This window comes from Clupea harengus, chromosome 23, assembly GCF_900700415.2.
Source record: "Clupea harengus chromosome 23, Ch_v2.0.2, whole genome shotgun sequence".
Classification (NCBI taxonomy): domain Eukaryota; kingdom Metazoa; phylum Chordata; class Actinopteri; order Clupeiformes; family Clupeidae; genus Clupea; species Clupea harengus.
The window spans coordinates 10588082-10608465 of NC_045174.1; the positions used below are offsets into that span (position 1 = coordinate 10588082).

The following is a 20384-nucleotide window of genomic DNA, read 5'->3' on the forward strand; positions in this document are numbered from 1 at the left end:
TGCAGTCTTGTTCATGAACTGCATGTTTGATGTGAAGATTTCTGTATACCTGTGAACTTGAAGAGGTCCAGCCTTAGGCAGCAGAATAGATACATGTAAAATTTCCAAAATCGTACAGGTAGCATGGAGGTGCGTGCCAGGCTATGGAGACATGACAACTTCATTTTTTCGTTATCTTCTGCCCTTAACTGGTGGATGGATAACATAGTTCCTAATTCCTGTCACTAAACGTTATTTCTTGCCATTACAAGGTTGCATCGACAAGTGAGTATTCTACTAATGCAGGGGTTTTCAACCGGGGGTCCGCGAGATGAGCCTATGTTGATCAGTTCACCATTGAATTTTTTTATTTTTATAAATTCGCTTTGATATTTCAACACATTTCCAGATTACTCTTGAATATCTAAAATAAGAAAAATATGTCAATCTAAATAGTCTGAATAGCCAAGTCGCATTGCCTGAAATGTAGACCCATATTCAGTGAAGAAATTACACTGACAAGTCCTACAGGCGGAATATGTGCGAGGGGGCGTGGTGGCGGTGGTTAGTGACCTACCCTGATCATTTCACATATTTAAGTGTTATAGGCAGAATATCATATCTGTGCAGCGGAGGGGGCGTGGCGGCGGCAGTTACACACACGCACGCGCAGGCACATCAGTGGGCCGCGAATTACTTTCTAGTCAGAATGGTGGTCCCTGGGACAAAACCAGTTGAAAACCCCTGTACTAATGTATAATGGGCCTTCAGCAAGTCTTGTAGCTTGAGCAGAGTTTCAGTGTTTCATCCCATCCCATCCTCTTGAGGGCAGCAATGCATTGAACTGACATGAAGCTGGCTAGGTGGATCAAAAAGAGGAACAAGTGCGTCACCGTGTTTACTAAAGAGACTGGACAAGCTAACGATTTACTCCAGACCTAACCAGTTTTCATCGCCGTTCTTAGATTACAGAGGCTGAAAACATGCCTGTCTTCACAATTCTGAATACTACGTCAGCACTGCGGTATGTGAGGCGGTAATTTAGGTCCACACAACTTGTTTAGCTAACTTGCAAGTATGGATGTTGGCGACCGGGACTAGCTATTCTGGCTAGTTTACGTTAGCTGTTTGTGCAAGGCCGCTAGAAAACTGAAGCTACAATACCTTAAAACCATTAGCGTAAGTAAAAAAATTGGTTAAGCAAACAACATGTCTTCTTCCTGTCTCTGCGCGGATGTCAAAATAGGCATTCTGGATTTGTGTTGCAACATAACGACTCACGTGGTGGTCGAGTAAAAAATGACAGCTCTTCCTTCAGCTATTCTATATTAGCCAGCGTGCATTTGACACCTTAGTTGTACCCATATTCAATGCAGAGAAGAACAGTCGTTTAAAATATGACGAAATGGAGTAATGTAACGTGTATTACATATTCTCAAAATTAGACCACCAATATGACCCGTGACATTCTGCTGGGAGACGAACTGCCTGACTGGGCAGGAGCGAAGGAGTTTTACCAGAAGTATGATCCCAAGGAAGTGATTGGCAGGTTAGTATGAGTTTTGTCTTTGGATTTAACCACTTGAAACTACCAGCAATTTACCCTAACCTTGTTTGGTCCATTGCTATATAGAAATATGTCGTGAAATGTGTCGTGACCTTAATGTACCTTAAAGTGTGAATGTGATTGTATAGGAAATAAGTACTTTTTTCTCTGGGTCATTGTTGTGGTAGTGATAAAATTGCATAGGTTTAGAACATCAAGAAAATGACATATAAAGGCCTTCACAAAAGTATCACAATATCTTCAGGGGTGTAAGCAGTGTGGTGCACCGGTGTCTCTGCAAGCAGACCGGGTCGGAGCTGGCTGTGAAAATTATTGAGATAACTGCTGAGAAGATGACTGAACTGCAGCTGGAGGAAGTGAAAAACTCCACGCTGAAGGAGATCCACGTTCTCACTATAATCAAAGGACACCATTCCATCAGTAAGCATTCCCGTAGGAACCTCCCCTTATGTCCTCATGTTTGCACTGTCCTTATCTTTAAGTTAATGGTAAACATTCTGTCCCGTAGTTACTCTGATTGATTCCTATGAGTCCGCGACCTTCATATTTCTAGTATTTGACCTGTGAGTATGTTGTATTATTTATTTATTCAAAGTTGGGATGTTATTGAGTATTTCCAAAAAAATGCGTGGTATGTCTTGGGGAATAACATGTGCATAACCACTCCCTTTTCACAGTATGAGAAGAGGAGAGCTGTTTGATTACCTGACTGAAAAGGTGACCCTTAATGAGAAAGAAACCAGGTAAGAGACCATTTGGGCCTTTCAGCATAAGTAAAGTTTCAAATGGATATCCAAGTTTTGGATGCTTATTGCTTACTAACTATGTTAGGAGTATGAGTTCAGAACTGAGATTGAAATACAAATAACAATCATAATTTTACTCTATGTATGATTGCAAGCCAGAGGATAAACATCACACCAGGAATATCTCTAAAAAAGTCCTTTAGAGGCCTTCCTAAATCCCATTCGAATCACAGACGTGTGCAGGCACATTCGGCTTGCATTGACACCTGGCTGTATTTGTCCCCTACTTCAGGTGTATGATGCGCGCTCTGTTGGAGGCCGTGCAGTATCTCCATTCTCTCAACATCATCCACCGAGACTTGAAACCTGAGAACATCCTCCTGGACGACCACGGCCACATCAAACTCTCAGACTTTGGTTTCTCAGTGCAGCTGCAGCCCTCAGAGCAGTTGAGAGGTGAGTAGAGCAGAGGAAAACCGACCCAGACAACAGGCTGGCATTAAATATGTACATTATATCTAGTCTTGGAGAGGTATTGTCATGTGCTTATGTATTATTCAGTGTCTCATGTCTCATAGTACAGACATTTTTGGTTTCTTTTGTTTGTTTATCACTACATTGGTCAGTCATTAGGGCTGAACGATTTGGGAAAATAATCTAATTGCGATTTTTTACCAAAATATTGCGATTGCGATTCGATATGCGATTTTTTTTTTTATCCTCTTTTTTTCCCAACAAAACGTAATGAATGATTTAAATATGACCAACACAATATTAGATACATTTAGTGTAAAATATTCTTTCCCACATTTTACATTTTTATTTAACTGCTCATTACAGAAACAAGAACAACAAATCGGTGGCTTTGCCACTGTGCATTTAAGTAATTTAAAAAAAGTAATTTTAAGTATAAACACTAGGCATGCACTTTTTAAACACTGTGTGCAAAATGTACCATCTTAAAAAAAAAAATATTATTATTTTTTTTTTTTTTTTGTGACCACGTTTTTTAATCGCGAACGTTGCGGTTAGAAAATCGCGTTCTATCATATCGCGATTAAATCGCAAATGCAATTAATCGTTCAGCCCTATCAGTCATACTGTGAAGTTTGGCTTAGGGGTTTCCACCAAAATGCCATCATAGGTTGAACAGATTCATAAAATCAGCTATAGTGACATTTTACTTTTCTAATCAGAGCTCTGTGGGACACCTGGTTACCTTGCACCCGAAATACTGAAATGTTCCATGGATGAGACCCACCCTGGATATGGGAAGGAGGTTGACCTGTGAGTTACTGTTGTTGTTGTTGTTTTGGACTAATTTCTGATTTTTAATGTGTCTTACTAATGATATAACATGAATTGCAGATGTAGTTGATTTCAGTTGTCCTCACCTTAAACTAATTTTTAATCTTTTTATTTGTATTGGTCTGTCTTGCAAGATGTTTTTGTGGACAGGATTACTTCCTAAGGAATTCAAATCTCCTTGTGTTGTTTTTTTCCCAGCTGGGCTTGTGGAGTGATCCTGTTCACACTTCTGGCGGGGTCCCCGCCCTTCTGGCACCGCAAGCAGATGCTGATGCTGCGAATGATCATGGAGGGCCGCTATCAGTTCGCGTCACCTGAGTGGGACGATCGATCTGATACCGTCAAGGACCTGGTATTGCCTTCTCATGAGTCATACTCTTTTTCCACTCAATGCTTAGGCGTTTTCACTGAATATCGGTTTCCATGAAGAGTGAGATAGACAAGAAAGGAAACAGTGAAGGAACCAAAAAAATATAATGAGATTTCTTTTTTTTACCAAACTTGGCTGCAGCTACACAAAACTGCGGTAGCTGTAGCCAAGCTTTTTATTTGTTTTGTTTTATTCCATTTTATTCCCCCCCCCCCCCCTCTCCCATCTTCAGTCTCTTCAGTCCGACTGAGAGAACGAGCCTGCTGTTGTGTTAACCCACATGAGCAGAGGCAAAGTACTGACTTGTTTGTATGTTGCTCTTTTCCCCTTCAAGATCTCCAGGCTGCTGGTGGTGGACCCCATACAGCGGCTGTCAGCAGAGCAGGCTTTGGCTCATCCATTCTTTCGCCAGTACCAGAAGGACGTGCGGCGCTTTAGTCCAAGGAAAACCTTCAGGGTGAGTTCCCATTGTGTGTGTGTAAGATTAATAAGGATGAAGATTTGCTGTACCTTGGAACACGATGTGCAAGGTGCAGTGGAACCACGCTCAGAGACGCGATGGGATTTTAGCTTTAGATTTGATCAAAACAGGATTTTATCTTTTAAAATGATCTATTCTTATGCATTGTTTTCAATTATCACAGCATGGTGTCATTTGTTAGTGTCATCCGATAGTACATGGATAGCACAAGTCATGTTGTGTGTGTAATGTAAGACTGCATCGCATTAAACACCGTGTCCTCACCATCAGGTTCTGATCTTGACTGCTCTGGCCTGCATCCGCATCCACTTCCGCTACCTCCGCAGCAGGCCGGTAACGCGCGACCTCCTGGCCAGGGACCCATACTCGCTGCGGGGCGTGCGCAAGCTCATCGATGGCTGTGCCTTCCGCATCTACGGCCACTGGGTGAAGAAGGGCGAGCAGCAAAACCGCGCAGCGCTCTTCCAGAACACCGCCAAGATCATCCTGCTGGGGCTTGAGGACTTTGACACTTGAAGGGCAAAGGTTAAAGGTTGCAGTCCTCCTCATCCCCCCCCCCCCCCCCCCCCCCTCCCACGCACAACACTGTATTGGATTGTCATGTTTTTAATGTCATATCAGGTCAGATGTTGTTTTTGTTTGTTAACGTAAGTTGTCTTACATGTAGTTCGGATTGATTCAGGATAGCCACCCTGCCAGCCTGGAGAGCTGTGGTGAGGTTTCATTGCACTTTACTTACCAACTAAAAGAAGAGATTGTTTTCAAAGACAGGTGATCTTATGTGCGAGGCAAGCCACTGTGAAATTGTATCTTGCCCAAACAAAAAGCCTCATTGAAAGACCCAATGCACTATATCTTTCTAAGTTTAGGGTGGCCTACCTCTGTCATGTGTGCTTGAACTGAGGACTGTAGGGGAAGCAGAGATGATGATCCTGTGTTGAATCATGCATAAACACCCCAGTGATAACCATTTAAATACCCCTTAATTTAATTGTGATGAGAGGAACTTCTCTGATGTCCTGCCTTTGCTGTCAGATATTATTTCTTTTCATTTAAATCTTGGTCTTTAATAGAATGCCTACAACCAGGTGTATTCCATCTATAAAAGGGGGTCCAAGACTGAACCTTTTTTGTCATTCCTAGTTGGTAAAAAAACTAAAAGGAACTGGGTCCATAATGTTGAAATAATGTTACTGTACAATCCTTGATAACCTTGACTTTAGTCTGTTTGTAAAAACATAGATGGTTCTGCAGAAAGAACATACACATGTAGACTGTGGACTTGTTCATTTTAACGCTGCAACTAGTCCTATTCTTCAGCAGCTACTGTATACTGCTGGATCAACTGAGAGCAGATCAAATGGGCTGATTTTCCTTACACCAGAAGTGCCCCACTAATATAGAGATACCTCAGATCTCATAGGTTTTAACCAGTGGCCAGGCTGTTAAATGCAGAATAGACTGAAGCACAGCGAACCTCAGAGAGTAGTTTTCAATGCGGTTTAAAAAAAACTACATGCACAATATCATTATTCTAACAGTCAATGTGTGTATATGTTTTACTTTATCTTATGGGAAGCATGCTACAGTTGCGACAAGTTAAAATGATCTTGCACTTATTTTTACAGGGGAGCTACAAAACACACACAATGTGTTTAGATAGAAATATTACCATCATGACTATTGCTTAAATGGAGTGAAACATAGTGGAAAAGTCTTAATCAGTGCACTTGGTCATTTTTATTTTGCTATTACTAAAATATGTTCAAATATAATTTTTTTAAATGTTATTCCCACCTGATATGCACTGTGAAAAATACACTTTGTAGCATTTTATCACGTCAATGGTGTTTTTACGCTGTTAATGTGACATGTTTAAGCGGATTGAATTGATTAATGAGTTTATTAAATGCTTAAACCTACAACCTGAACTGCATTTTTAAAATAAACCAATGTATTTAGAAGTGTGTAATTTAGCATTCCTGATAATCACCTGATCTGCTTAATCGTTTTGTTCTGGAAAACTTATGTTGAGTTATTGATTATTTCACAATGTTGACCTAGAACAATAAATATTTACAACCGTGAATGGTTCACCATGAGTCAGTACTGAGGAAGACGTCGTCTTTGTATTCACTTGTAAGCTGCATTTGAGAAACCACACTTTCCCACAATCCTAGACAGATGCTTTGGGTTGATTTAAAAACTGTATTCATCACACAACATCTGAACAGGTGGTTTTAGAGGAGCGAACAAATACAAAGGACCTCATTCACTTTTAAAAGTGTGCTGCATAGGCTTTACATCAACACATTTGTTTAGTACAAGAATGTATGGGAAACACTAAAGTCTATCCATAAGTTAAATTCAGTCACGGGTATATAAATAGATTTTATTTGGGGCAATGATAACAGTTATTAATCACTTTTTGGGTTGGGGGTTTGTCTGCAGGGAACCGAGGATGGTGTTCAGCTGTTCAGTGCTCTCCTTCAGACACTGCTCCAGGTGGCCAGTCAGACGCTGCATCTCCTGCTTCACTTCCTGTTTGACCAGGCTCTGAAGCTCCCCCTTTTTAGCGGAACCTTTAACACCACAAGCTTAATCACCACAGGACATCAAGATGAGCGAATGCTCCTTTAGCTTTTGAGCCATCGCTATCCCATCACAAAAACTTTAAATTAGCTGAGATAAAAAATCAACATAAGAAAAAAGAAATTACATTTCAATAGCGTGTGAATCTGTGCCAAACAACAAAAAATGGGAAAATGACATCAAGCATCGAGTGAGGTCAATATAAACACCATATGAATCACCTGTTTTGTCCAGGACTGGTCCTGTGATCAAGTCCTTCTGTTCATTATTAACAGGCTGCCTGCAGTGTTCTGTTGTTCTTTGCTCCTTGTTCTTATCATCTGTGTCTTTCTCCCTCCCCTCATTATTCTCTTCATCTTTGCCCTTCTCTGCCTCATCCTTATTCTCTCCTGCTGAAAAACAAGTGGACAAAGTAACCAAATCCTAGTCGTAACCTGGACGATCCATAAGTTCTCTGTGAGAATGTAAAATATCTCATACCTGGAGACCCTAGTTCATCAGGTTCATGGTCCCCTACTGTTCCAGAGTAAGTCAGAGTAAGGTCTAAAAACCTCTGCAATAGAGAAACTGACTCAACTTATCAAATGACTAAATGACATGGTCATGCTTTGTCTGAAATCATTTTCAAATATATATAAAAAATATAGCACAAAGCAGAGGGCAACGTAAGTGTACCTGAGGGGTGAAGATGTATTTATACAATGCGTAGTGTCTCATATAGGTGTTTGTGAAGTACTTCAAGATATCCGTCATTTGATTCAGGTTGTAGAGACCAATGCTGAAAGGAGGTCTCTACGGGCAGAAAGGTTAAGAATTGAGGCAGACCGTCAGAAGACAACAGGGAAGTGGAGACTCTCATAAGGTATATTTAGTCGGGGTATCTGGTAAATCATAAAGTCATTAATGAAATGAGAACCTACATACCCGCACAGAATGACAGAGCAAAAGTTCACTGCAGTAGTTGAAACACTGTTCTGCATTATTGAGGGCTGTGTCTGAAAATAATAAGTGTATTAGGGTGTCTTACGTTACAGTAGCGAAAGATCAATACATTTTTTTATCAAAAAAGACAATATATTTCTAGAGACAAAGTGACAAGTTACCAATATTTGCCTGATGCACTCTTTTAAATATGGACAGCAGAGTAGATGTCTGTGCCTTGTTGAATTTCATTCCTCTACAGAACAATACTGCATTCATATAAAGCTCCAGCAGGACTCTTTGCTTTGGATCAGTTGAGTCGATTTGAAACACTGAACTCAGAACCCTATGAGACAATTACGGAAGACTTTACAGGGATGACTGTCAAGGGGTGATGGTGTAAAGTGAACACTTTCATGTAGGGGTCTTAACTTTTCCAGTTCTTCGGTTGAAGTGGCCTTGTTGATTTCTTCCATATCCTGGATAGTTGCACCTGCCCTTTATTGGCAGAAAGACGGACAACTAATTCAGAATACGGGCATAACTTTAATTCATAGGTAAGGTTACGAAGGGAGAAAAGTAACTCACCACATTAAGATTTTGGCCTTCAGAGGAGGTGGCTCCTGCAAAAAAAAACTAAAGCTATAGTGAGAGTTGCCAAATGGTAATTAATTTGTTCATCTCGCCGAATGACTTTGATTTTTACAGTCATTGATCTCGCTTAGGGTCAGCTGAAGTCTAAAGTGGTAACTTAACGTAACCTGTTATCGACCAACTTTAGAAGTCATATGGCTAGGTGAACTCTCGTTAGGTTAATTATCCAGTTTGAAAGCCAAAGTGTTGCATTTCAACAATACCATTATTGCCTTCTTCAAATCCATTCCTGAATCCAGAGAGAATGTTTCTTATTGGTAAAATGTATTGGTTAAACGTTTTTTACATCTTCAACGAGGTCATAAAATCGCCATTCTGACAACTATGAGTTTGTTTCCAGGATGTTGTCATAGCTACAGACCGTTTCAAGGTGGGAAATACCACCACCTCGCGATCATTTTGGCACATTGCATTGTTTACACAACTTCGGTTTGAAGTCATGACTTTGTTTATTAAAGAAGTTGGAGGCCTGGTTTGAAATCGTTTGGAATCGGTGAAATAGTTTGTAGGACAAACAAGTCATAAAAGCATTAAGACAAATAAATAAGGAAAGAATAGTGTAGGCTATATAACTTCCCCTCTCAATGATATGAACCATTTCTGGTATGACGTTCTGAGAAGGCTCTAGCTCCACGCCAATATTACCATAGCCTCCAATCGTCATACATTGAAACATTTCACGTGGAAATAATTTCAAGCCCTCCGTGGAAAAATGAACCATGAAATCACCTGTGTGGTGAGTGATCTGGACTTTGTCTTTCCCTAGAAGCTCCTCAGTCCACTTTATGATGCAACACAAAAAGTTCTTATGTATCGGTAAGTAAAAGGCCAACGTTTCTTAAAATTGTTAGCTTTAGTTCTGTTTCATAATGGTAACCAACTGATTGTTTTGAAGTTGTTTGTGTGCCTTTCCCCCCTCAGATTTCAACGTATTTTGGGCTGCCTGGTGGTCTCCTACCTTGTTTTTTCTCCCATTCTTCTATCAGCAGATGAACTTAACCACTTGATCCATGCATCAGGTATGACTCCCCCATTAATGACTCTTCTCACTCATTGAACGCGCAAGTCTAATCACCAGTTTTGTTTAATTTGTCCTGTCAGAGTCAAATATTACTGGGAAACTCATATTTCGTCAGATGGAAGGGAATTTAACACTCATGCTGAGCGATGGTGTATTAGCTGCTGACATCCCAACTGATGTACTCTTTAAGTATGTCTCACCCTGGCACACTCCTCAGTCTGCCAGGATCACATACAGCTGGGATCTGGGCAATGGGTAAGATTTATCTTCATCACTGACATTCCCTAAATGTGAATATACAATGTAAAGCCTAGTGTTCATTCTGAAGCAGGCCTGTGTGTTTTAACACTTTTATTATAGAGAGTCAGTCACTGGACGGGATCCAGTTGTGCACTGCAATTACAAAGTGCCAGGAAACTACACTTTGAAGTTGAGAGTCGGGGCAAGTGGTAAACACTCAAGACTTAGTGGAAGGTTCACTAAAGAACTACAGGTCCTGGGTAGGTGTGCAGTAGGCTATAGGCCTCCTCATAATTTTGACCATACATTGTTTTTATGATGGATTGTGTAGTTACCATTCTGATTGTGTGTTAGTGATTATTGAGGAGCAGGAAAAAGTGCTCTCTAACTAGGATGTGGATTGGCTTCTCATACAGATGCCATTCGAAGCATTAAGCTGAAAGGTCCGGCAAGTTACGGTGTGGACCAAAACATCAGTCTGACTCTACTTGTTGGTGGAAGGTTTGTAAAATATAAATGTTTTCTTTTTTATTGGGCCATCAATTGAACAAATAGGGTTGCCTGTTTTGAAAACTTCTAGCACATTCTAGTGCCTTCATACTCAAAAGCTGAAGCATTTTTTAGAGACGGTTGTTTCCTACTGTAACTAAACCTTGTTTTATCCCCCATCATGTGGCTAGCTCTCCCAAATGGATTTGCTGGTGGATCCTGCCTGACTGCCTTTCCACCCATGTGACTGACTGTAGCCTTGTGGAGCTTTATGAGAACAAGTTCACGCTGAGCCACACATTCTCCTCTGAGGGCACCTACTGTTTGGAGATCAGTGCTCACAATGACGTCAGCATGCTGCAGACTTCGTACAGCATCCATGTCCAAAGTGGCCGTGAGTCTTAACTACCCCTTTGTAATCACAAATAACTCAAAAGTAATCTGTCGTTACCATTTTGGGAACCATAACAGTAGTTTTTGTGGAAACATGTGAGCTCATTTCATGTACTGTATAGGCTAACATAGGGTAACCGTAAGTCTTCTTTTTTCTGGACTACGTGTTCTGGACGTCTTTTTTTTACCTAAAATTGTGCCTGGCAGGGTTTTCGGCTTTTGCATTCTACAGTCTGCAGGGCAGCACGGTGGCTCAGTGGTTAGCACTGTCGCCTCACAGCAAGAAGGCCCTGGGTTCGCATCCCGGTCCTTCCAGGTCGTTCCAGGTCCTTTCTGTGTAAAGTTTGCCTGCGTGGGTTTACTCCGGGTACTCCGGTTTCCCCCACCATCATAAAGACATGCATTGCATTGTGTGAATATGAATGAATGTTGGTGGTGGTCGGAGGGGCCGTTGGCGCTGATTGGCAGCCACGCTTCTGTCAGTCTGCCCCAGGGCAGCTGTGGCTACTGAGGTAGCTTACCACCACCGGTATGACTGTGTGTGTATGACTACTGGACTCTGTAAAGCGACTTCGGGTATATAGAGAAGCGCTATATAAAATTGAATTGATTGATTGATTGATTGATTGATACAGTCCCCAGTCATTGTGCGTTTTTGCATTGCTTTGACCTTTCTCTTGAGGTCCCACCTTCTCACACGCCACCATTGGTTGGTCATGTAACCGCCCTTCACACAGACATTGGTCAAACTGCATCTCAATCATTACCTTTGGCACCACAGCCACAGTCACAGCCGAGAGACAGAGCAGCAGCTCGCCTGTCGACAGTAGCACATCGCGCCTGAACTTTGTTCCTTTGAAAAAAAATCGTAGTGTTCGTAGTTTTCTAGCAGCTTTTCCAGAAGAGCCAGCAACACCAACTTTGTACTTTTGATGCCCATGGAACACATACCATACCTATAATGTAAGACCATGCGTAAAAGTGCAACCTAAACAAATGTAAATGTAGTAAACCATGCTAAACCTATGGAAACTGTAAGGTACTCAGTCCTTAAATGTCAGAACTGAAAATGGAAAAATATCCTATTTGTTTGAATGTTTCCATTTTGCATTCCTGGCACAGCTTCTAGTCACCTGCTCTTCATCCTGCCCTGTGCCTCGGTCATCCTGGCCATCCTTATCCTCATCACCATCTCTGTGTGCTGTCCACGCCATCTAACTCTAAAGAAGAAGGCAGAGGTACGTATGGCAACTATGCTCGTGCAAGTTATGCAAGATATCATTTTATGAGTGGCTTTATGTATTAATTTCCTGAGTTATGTGGTTTCTGTTGAGACTGACAGTGTAATGGTGTGGCCAGCAGGGGGTAGTCTTCACCTATGAAGTAGGCAAAGAATGGTATGCCAAAAACCTAGTTGTAGTTAGTTATTTTGGCATAAAGTTGGGTTAGAGTTGGGTTAAAAGATGCACACAAAAAATTGATTGATGTTTGGTTTATTATAAAATGGAATAATACAGCTTACGTCTTCTGAGAACATAATGGACTACTGTGACCTGCAAAGACAAAGATGTGAACAGAAGAGAACATAGGTCAGTCTTAGGGCTTACAGGTAGAGTCTGCGATTCTGGCGAAATGGTGTTGGTATTTGAGCTTAACTGGCAATCAAATTATAGCTCTCCCTTCCGTGCTTCTGAAGCAACTTGTTGATTGGTTGGAATTGATTAAGCCACTGCCACTGTGGCCACTGCATCTCTTTCCCAATTTAAGAGCTGTTTGTGTTTTTCAGGTGTCCTTAAATGTGTCCACCTACACAACCCTGGAAATGAAAAGCCCAGATGGGGCCCTGTGCTCTCAGCCAGTGTCACAGGAGAATGAAGACCTTCCTCTCTTTTTTGATCCAGGGCAACATTATTCCTCCTAGCTGCCCTCTAAGCACTACTTCATCCACTTTCATAAACAGACAAATAAACAAACATGGCTAAGCTTTCTTCTCTGCTGCCTTCATCTCTTGACCATGTCTGCTTTTTGAGCCAGGTTGGCTAAAATGTTATCTTCCAGATGTTTTCTGAGAGAAAACCTCTGCTGCAAACTATATTCAATCCATCAAAGGTTTTCTGAATCAAATTCTTCAGACAGATAGAAGTGCCTTCTTTATGTGAGAGGTTTTGTGTTCGAATGGCTGAACAGTTTTCAGTATTTAGCTTGAATGTCACCAGTGTTTTGCGAAGACTGGCGTCATAGAACCTAACCTTATATACTGTATAACTATAGCTAGTGGGAGCAAGTTAGTGTATAGTTATACATATGGTCTCTTTTTATGTATCATGTACAACACTTTTTAATAGTTCTTACATTCTACAAACCATCGTGTATAATTCCTTACTGAGTATTTGAGTGGCTCTCAAGGGTTGAGCTGCGCCTTAAAAAACTGTCCTTTGTGTGTCTTCTTCTCTGGTTTCGGTAGTCAGGGTCATTTCTCGGTGCCGCAAAGGACTCACATACAGAGAAGAAAACAGGAATTCAGACTGGAGGCTGGATTTGAAATATTTCTATTTGTTACATTGGGAGCTGTACAGACAGAGAAAGAATGTGAAAAAGTGCAAACGCGTCCGTCCATGTTGGACTTCCCTCAGTTCAAAAGGACCAGTGCATGATGTGGGTTACCTCAACCTAACTTGAGTCCCAACTGCACTGCAGGGGAATTGGCCGCTAAGCTGATGGGGAAGAATAGCTCAGATGCATAGTGAAATGATGATGCTGGTCTGATAGTCATTTCTACAAGAAATTGCAGTACGATCCAACACTCTTTTAATGGGGAAATGTATCATTTTGTAAAGCAAGCCTTGTCTTCTGGTCATGTAAGTCAGACTGAATATAAGTACTCGACTAATGATTTTCCTCTCAAACCAGTTATTTATGGCGTACCTGAAGTACACAAGCTCACGGAAGGGTTCCTAAAATGCTTTCCCATTCTAGCGAGCAGGATTGGTACTCTTGCTAAACCTTTATCTAGTTTTGTTGATGATTATATCAGACCATTAGTTGAAAAGCTCCCTTCACATATAAAAGATACTGGAGACTTTATGACTCAACTCTCTAATTGGAATGGTTCTAATTGTGATATCTAGGCCTTTCCACAGTATCTCAACCGTTGTACTGATTCAATTAAATTCAATATGAAATGTGATAGTCGCCATGTTAGTGACTATGGGTCGTCTTTAATGGGATAGACATTTACATCACGCTCTTCACCAAACCTACAGATATAAAATAGTCTTTTATACTATTCAAGCTATCGTTTGCCCTATAGCCAATTTCTTAAGGTTAGACACTCAAAGTCAGTTTCTGATTAGAGGGTGTCCATGAGTTTTTTCTTTGAGAAAAACAGAAATTAATTTTTCACCACATCTAAGCCCAAAAAGCGAAAACCATTCTCTTGTGTATTTAATACTACCTGTTCGCCACTTGGCCGTGAGACATGTATTGTTGTAACACTGGGACATTTCATCTCCTGATGATGTTGGCAAGGAGATCTTCAACTCTTTTACTTTTCTCCTTTTCAAGGGCAAATAATGTCTGTGACATACTGATACACACAGACACACACACACACACACACACACACACACACACACACACACACACACACACACACACACGCACACAAACTACACTTGCCAGGAAAGTTTGGACAAAGCCACAGGTTTCTTTCTGTGCTGAAATGTTCTAACTGAAAAAAGGTCAACACATTTACCAGCTTGTGTCCAAAAAAGACTAAAAAATTTTAAAACATGCAGCACTGATGTACCAAAAATGTCATCCAATATGTTGGAAAAACAAGACAACTTAGATGTATTATCAATGAACCTAAAAGTGCTATCCACCAAGACACTTAGTAGATGGCAATAATTTGGTTCCGAATTGTCAATTTTATGGCATTGACATGATGACTCATAATCATGGTGGTGGAAATATGTATCACATTTTTCTCCAGTGTGAATGCAGATATATCTTTATTTAACACTATACCCTAGTGGCTTAAATAAAGAATTGGATATGACCTGTTTTCTGTGACTCACTCTTGTTGTCTTTTGTGTCTTTTGTGTATCGCTTATCTGCTGGCAATTGGTTTCAAGGGTGCTCAATCAAACCCTAGCTCACTGATTAGACGCACCTGTAGAATCCCACATATGGTTACCCATCATGCATTGCTCCTTTTGCACTGAGGAAAGTCCAACATGAACTGAAACATTTTCCCTTTTTCTTTCTCTGTCTGTACAGCCCTGCGAAGCCCCATAATCACAGCCCAATAGAGCAGTATCAGACTCATATTCTGACTAGAATTATGAGTATGACAACGTCAGGCTAGAACATATGCCTTCAAAGCAGCCTTTTGAAATTGGTTCTGTCTGTCTTAGCATGGAAAGTGCGCTTCTTAGGGTAAAAAATGACCTCCTGTTGGAGGGGCTTATGCAATAGTTTGATTCTGGTGATGTTAATTGGTAGACTGGCCTGTGATTCTGTGAATCACAGGAAGTCTATTCATTGACTGATTAAGGACTAATTGGTGCACTCATGAATGTGCTGAGATATGAGTCCATAACTATGGAGGTTTTCTGGTTCAGGTAGATTATGTGTGGTGCATTTCATTCTTAGATACATTATTGCCTCTCTTACTTTTTAAATGTATTTAATTACAGTTTGTTTTAACTATGTTTTTACTATGTACTGTGGCACTGAGATTCAGCTGGATGTATAGTGTCCTATAAATTAAATTATTATTTGTCATTGATAACGATAATGGAAATGTATGAGGTTATGACTGGTGTTACAACTTCACAGGAATCCCACAACCAGCATCAAGGAATGAGATGCCAAACAAACATGTAGTGTATAATAATAAGGTTGATATTGTAATTATAATCAACTGCAAATTTTGACCACTTGTTGAACCCAACAGTAGGCTGATCACTGTCATGTAAGCTTCATCACCCAGCATGCAGAGGTCTAAACAGAATGCATTGCAACACCTTACAAAAAGCTATGCATTGCATGGAAAGATATTGCCTGAGCTCTGGTCATCTTAGGCGAGCTATGTGTGCACAAATGCACAAGCTTTATGGCCAGGATGTCATTAAATTAAAAGCAAGTTTTAGGTGGGGGCTCACTTTTACCCTGTGTGCTGCTGCGTTGCACCAAGACATCAAAATGAAGCCAGAGGCTATGAAATGGAGAGTATTGGCCTTAATATTTAAGTGTTATTTATGCACATTTTACATCCAATAGCTATGTACATGTTCCAAATGTGTCAAGAAATTCATACATCAATGTGAAATGGCTTACTTATATATGCAGGCATACCATACATACCACACAGAACAATACCTTTTTTAGAATAAGAGACTTCTACACTTAAAACAATTTGGAATGTTTCTTATTTTTATTTTGAACATTCAGCACTTCAACAGCAGTGCTGCTTTTTTTTCAGAAAAGTCTTCTTGGTCTGCCATGTTCAGTCCCACATCTTCTTGGGAAGTTCAGAGAAGCCTTCTCTCTGCTTCAGAACCACATCTCCTGGGGAATTGTAGAATTTCCAGGACAGTTCTTGCTTCTCGGTCGTAGTCTTGGAGGCAAAGTGGAAGTAAAGGGAAGAACTCGCACAGACCCCAGCAAGGAATCGGGTTTGTCACCCTGCAATAACATTATGAAATCCACCCTTAGGATCCTGATAAGATAAAGTTTGAAAAGATCTTTAATACGTTTTTTAAAAGTCTTACCCAGCGGTTAGGGTCATATAGTTCACAGTTTACATCGATTGAAGGAGGAAGGAGTTCAAGGTGGTATTGACTTAGGTGTGATGCCTTGCAGAATCCCACTCTCTTGATGACATCGGGAGTGAATTTGGTTTAAAGATTGCCACGTGTAAGCACTTCGGTGCATAATATCTAATACTAATTCTAGACAGAATACCTTTACAATCATGAGTAAAACATAATGTAGGGTCTGCATAAACACTATGGTTATGAGTGACTTGGTAATGCCAATTGTTGGTTCTTGGAATACTTACAGCAGACTCCGACTTGTTCATTTCACATTGAGTAATGTTGACATCAGTCATGGATTTTGTGCAGATGGTCTCTTGAATTGTATATTCAAAAAAATAGTAAGGGCCAGAAACCCACTGTTGGAGAGAAACGTTAAGTCATGACATGTATGCTGAAAACCAATGTTCAATAGCATGTTCAAGCTGCCAAAAAAATAATACCTGCATTGTTGCCCTCGTAACATTGAGCAAGGCAAAGTATTTGAGCGATTCACTTTTTTAATTGAACTGCTGGATAGTCAGTTTCACCTTCTCCATAACGGTTGAATCCAAGTCTGCATCTGTGGGGCAATCTGGACACCTATTGTGGATGGCTGATGGTGCCACTGCAAACCACAATTTAAATAAAACAAAAGGGTTATTGTTGACATGTTCGCATTTGTTTTTGTCTTGGAGTACATTCTAAAATGACCTCTATGCATACCTTTTAAAAGAACACAGTGGTATCTTGTTACTATGTCACGTGGACCCTTTGATATCACACAGCGTCCATAAACCTATTACAGAAAATATGTATTAAAAACAAACAGATAGAAATCCAAAATAAAGTAATCTGTACAGATAATTTATATTTACATATTAATTCGGTAGAAAAGTTTATCCAAAGTGAGGAACAATACTCGGTACAGTAAGAGACCTTGGAGTAAGCATAAGTACTAACTCCATTAATAAAGACAAAGTGCAAGGAGAACTGGTAAAGAAGTGCACAGTAGGTGAGAGTTAGACATGTTAGAGTATTGGGAGGGGAAGTGCTTTTGGAAGAGATGTGTCTTCAAGAGATTCTTTAAGATAAGAGATTCTTTACCAAGCATTTGGTAACTTGTTACACCATCAGGAAATCACAAACAACAGCCTGGATTAAGCATTTCAAAATGCTACTACGAGTAAAATGTCTTACTTTGACTATGTAGATGTGTATACACTCAGTCACTAAAAGATAAGTTCCACTTACATTTACACCATAATGATGACCATAGATCTCACATGACTCAAATGGGTTTCTGCTCAGAACATGGCACTCTGTCTCCACCACATCCATGAAGAAGGTGTAATCTGTCCCAATTTCTCCCTATTAATGACAAATCAGCACAATTCATCAGTTTTTCATGGAAGAGATGCTAAAGTGTTAAAGTGTGACCATAACTGACAGAGAGAGGCTGAGTGAACTCACCTTTGGCATGCTGAAGTCATAAAGTCGTTCCAGTTTCAGTATGTATCCTTCTTTTCTATTTTTATTGATTCTATCTAGAGCCACTTCTGCTCTTTCCAGCAAAGCAGGGTCATAGCACCCTTTCTCAGCCTTAGAGCCAGGCCAACACAAGTGCATCATCAAGAACACCACAGACATCCTCATCATGTTAACAAAGTCTGCCAATTACTGACATGCGAGAGATGACTCCTGCCTGAGGTCTGAACTGTGAACTAATTATACTCTGGGTGGGTGTGGTCATCAGACCTCATCACACCTCAGCCAATAAGCGTAGTTTATTTCTTCTTCAGTTGGTCGCAGTTGTGAATCCAATCAAGCCAATCAAGGAACACACCTGTCCCCAATCACCTGCTGCAGAGACAGAGAAAAGCAGGGAGAGAGAACAGGCAGGCATAAGAAATGAATGCCACTGATGTTTTTTTTTTTTTTTTAAATTTGATCTCTGTGTTTATAGGCAATAACTAAACTGCCTACGCTTTAGGCTGCTCTTCCCAGATTCAGTAGCTTCATGTTTACATATGAAAAAATATGTGATATCTCAATAAATATTGAATATGTCCGGCCCTCGACTTGGACGCAGTTTTTAATTTGGCCCTCTGTCTATTTGAGTTTGACTCCCCTGCCTTAGACGATTTCTGTGTCATGCACGCTCACAACTTCCATCTGCCCGGGTGCAGTTTAACGTCATGCCCAGGACTCTTTGTACATCCTAGCACTGGTCTTTCTGCAAAGCATCGGTCCACAGTGTTTTGGAAAACTGAAGAAAAACTGAAATTTCTACTGTACTGTATTTCTGTGTTCATATATTCAGTCTATTGTAATCAGTTTTGACAGATTGCTCTATGGTGCATTGTAACGCCACAACTGCAAAAGGCATAAGCCTAACATAGGTAGGAGTGGTTTAGATTTATCACTCTTGTGTGTATTTAGTGATTGAAATAGTCTAACCATATGAATAGTTGTGTTTGCTTTTTGATGCAAAAGTTAGATTTTGAAAAGGGATTATTGAGTTTTCAATGCAGTGTTTCATTTCGTAGGAGATTTGAGGTGTTTTGTGTGTGCCGTTTTGTGGATTGTGTGTGGTGTTTTCAGCAATGTGTTTCAAAGTCACTGTAAACATGAAATGTCTGCAGGTGCAACATTTACACTTCTGCAAAGGGACTTGATGTAAAACTACATTAATAAGTTGGTTGATTGTGACAACATGTATTATTGAAAGAAGTAACCTCAAAACCAGGTTAATTCTCTCCGGGTGCCCTTTGTCTATCGGTATAGGGCTTCATGCTAGATATAACATACTAATATACTTCATACTTACTTAATACTATAATATACTTAGTATACTGTCTTTTATGCCAAATCTGAGACTTCCAAAAGGTAATTTGCTGAGGCTGTGTGAAATTATCACATTTCACTGACCCATCTTTACATATGCTGGTATATACCATCTAGTACAAATGCTCCCACTACTGTATGTTCTTGGAAAAAGTGCTGTTTTCCTTTTCTCCCACACAAAGCATTGTGTTCTGCTCACTCCTGGCTTATGTGAGGTAAAATGTTTAGCGGAAAAACAGACAGAGAAACCCATCGAGACTGTCCTTGCACTGTAAGGAGAAAAGGTCCTGCTAATTATTTTTTCAAGAGCATGTTCTCCTCAAGGGTTTTTATGTGAGATTTTGCCTTGGCCTTTTTTTCACTTGGCTTCTTTTTATTGTTGTTTTTTTTTTTCAAGTGTGTTTGACCGCTACAAGGACAGATGACATTTGCCGTGGGCATGCTGAAGGATCAGATGAATGGTGGCTGGAGACTGTGCTGAAATGTGTTTGTGGGTGGATGGCTGGTGCTGGGAAACAGTGAGGATAGTGCCCTTGAGCTGGGAGCCTGTGCAGATGTCCTTGCCTCTTTTCGACCACATTCACCCTCACCCTCACGCAGAGTTGAAGATACAGTGACAGAATCTCTTCCTGTTTGCTTATGAATACTTTAAACTTGGATAGTGCTCACTGAACAGGAAAACACATCACTTTTATTCAGGATTAAAGCAGCATAATGGAGGAATTGCTAATCACTAAAGAGATGCTAGCGGCTAAAACTTGCGAAACCTCTTGAAATGTGCTTACTTTGACACTATGACAAACTAGTTAGTCAACAACTGTCCTAACACAGTCAAACATCAAGCAAGTGCAACACAAGACACAGTAAGACAGCAAATAAGCTACTTACTAGTTCGGCAGACAGTAGAAAACCGGGGGGCTTCAGGCAAACCTACAGAACGCAGTAATATGCCTACAGACCCTGGTATGGCAATGG

The 20384-nt window shown here is 40.5% G+C and overlaps 3 protein-coding genes and 1 long non-coding RNA gene across 9 annotated transcripts; 2 read left to right on the plus strand and 2 right to left on the minus strand.

Annotated features, from left to right (window-relative positions):
- The first annotated feature begins 655 nt into the window (after positions 1–655).
- Positions 656–6540, plus strand: phkg2 (phosphorylase kinase, gamma 2 (testis)). 3 transcript variants are annotated; one of them, XM_031561136.2, is made up of 10 exons: positions 656–863; positions 1425–1528; positions 1791–1966; positions 2055–2109; positions 2224–2289; positions 2585–2748; positions 3489–3579; positions 3799–3952; positions 4305–4427; positions 4722–6540. In XM_031561136.2, the coding sequence occupies exons 2-10, from the start codon at positions 1434–1436 to the stop codon at positions 4965–4967; spliced, it is 1170 nt and encodes a 389-aa protein (XP_031416996.1). In that variant the 5' UTR covers positions 656–863; positions 1425–1433; the 3' UTR covers positions 4968–6540. The 3 variants fall into 3 exon arrangements, with proteins under 3 accessions (XP_031416996.1, XP_012670049.1, XP_031416997.1); XM_012814595.2 differs by lacking the exon at positions 656–863 and adding an exon at positions 870–1158; XM_031561137.2 differs by lacking the exon at positions 656–863 and adding an exon at positions 871–1003.
- Positions 6541–6634: 94 nt separating this feature from the next.
- Positions 6635–9783, minus strand: ccdc189 (coiled-coil domain containing 189). Of its 3 annotated transcripts, none has more exons than XM_031561141.2 (9): positions 9577–9783; positions 8553–8587; positions 8397–8462; positions 8147–8310; positions 7968–8038; positions 7719–7835; positions 7524–7596; positions 7265–7435; positions 6635–7033 (listed from the first exon to the last, which is right to left on the minus strand). In XM_031561141.2, the coding sequence occupies exons 2-9, from the start codon at positions 8555–8557 to the stop codon at positions 6873–6875; spliced, it is 828 nt and encodes a 275-aa protein (XP_031417001.1). In that variant the 5' UTR covers positions 8558–8587; positions 9577–9783; the 3' UTR covers positions 6635–6872. The 3 variants fall into 3 exon arrangements, with proteins under 3 accessions (XP_031417001.1, XP_031417000.1, XP_031416999.1); XM_031561140.2 differs by lacking the exon at positions 9577–9783 and adding an exon at positions 8822–8952 and having other exon boundaries at positions 7265–7432; XM_031561139.2 differs by lacking the exon at positions 9577–9783 and adding an exon at positions 8822–8950.
- Positions 9163–12748, plus strand: tmem130 (transmembrane protein 130). Of its 2 annotated transcripts, none has more exons than XM_012814461.3 (8): positions 9163–9434; positions 9540–9637; positions 9720–9894; positions 10000–10139; positions 10296–10380; positions 10560–10762; positions 11884–11999; positions 12548–12748. In XM_012814461.3, the coding sequence occupies exons 1-8, from the start codon at positions 9427–9429 to the stop codon at positions 12680–12682; spliced, it is 960 nt and encodes a 319-aa protein (XP_012669915.2). In that variant the 5' UTR covers positions 9163–9426; the 3' UTR covers positions 12683–12748. The 2 variants fall into 2 exon arrangements, with proteins under 2 accessions (XP_012669915.2, XP_031416998.1); XM_031561138.2 differs by lacking the exon at positions 12548–12748 and adding an exon at positions 12279–12406.
- Positions 12749–16179: 3431 nt separating this feature from the next.
- On the minus strand, positions 16180–18261 carry LOC105897032. Its single transcript, XR_004163001.2, has 7 exons — positions 18036–18261; positions 17817–17933; positions 17289–17361; positions 17027–17190; positions 16829–16942; positions 16539–16640; positions 16180–16452 (listed from the first exon to the last, which is right to left on the minus strand). It is a non-coding gene; the product is annotated as an uncharacterized LOC105897032 (long non-coding RNA).
- Between the last annotated feature and the right edge of the window lie 2123 nt (positions 18262–20384).

Bases quoted from the DNA above. Each gene is read 5' to 3' on its own strand.
- ccdc189 (XM_031561139.2), bottom strand. From the start codon at position 8,845: ATGGATTTGAAGAAGGCAATAATG. The intron at 8,463-8,552 runs GTGAGTTACTTT...CTGCCAATAAAG, and splicing joins AAGGCCAAAATCTTAATGTG to GGCAGGTGCAACTATCCAGG. The intron at 7,836-7,967 runs GTATGTAGGTTC...TTCTGCCCGTAG, and splicing joins TGCTCTGTCATTCTGTGCGG to AGACCTCCTTTCAGCATTGG.
- tmem130 (XM_012814461.3), top strand. The intron at 10,140-10,295 runs GTAGGTGTGCAG...CTTCTCATACAG, and splicing joins TAAAGAACTACAGGTCCTGG to ATGCCATTCGAAGCATTAAG. The intron at 12,000-12,547 runs GTACGTATGGCA...TGTGTTTTTCAG, and splicing joins CTCTAAAGAAGAAGGCAGAG to GTGTCCTTAAATGTGTCCAC.
- phkg2 (XM_031561136.2), top strand. From the start codon at position 1,434: ATGACCCGTGACATTCTGCTGGGAGACGAACTGCCTGACTGGGCAGGA. The intron at 2,749-3,488 runs GTGAGTAGAGCA...TTTTCTAATCAG, and splicing joins GCCCTCAGAGCAGTTGAGAG to AGCTCTGTGGGACACCTGGT. The intron at 3,953-4,304 runs GTATTGCCTTCT...TTCCCCTTCAAG, and splicing joins CTGATACCGTCAAGGACCTG to ATCTCCAGGCTGCTGGTGGT.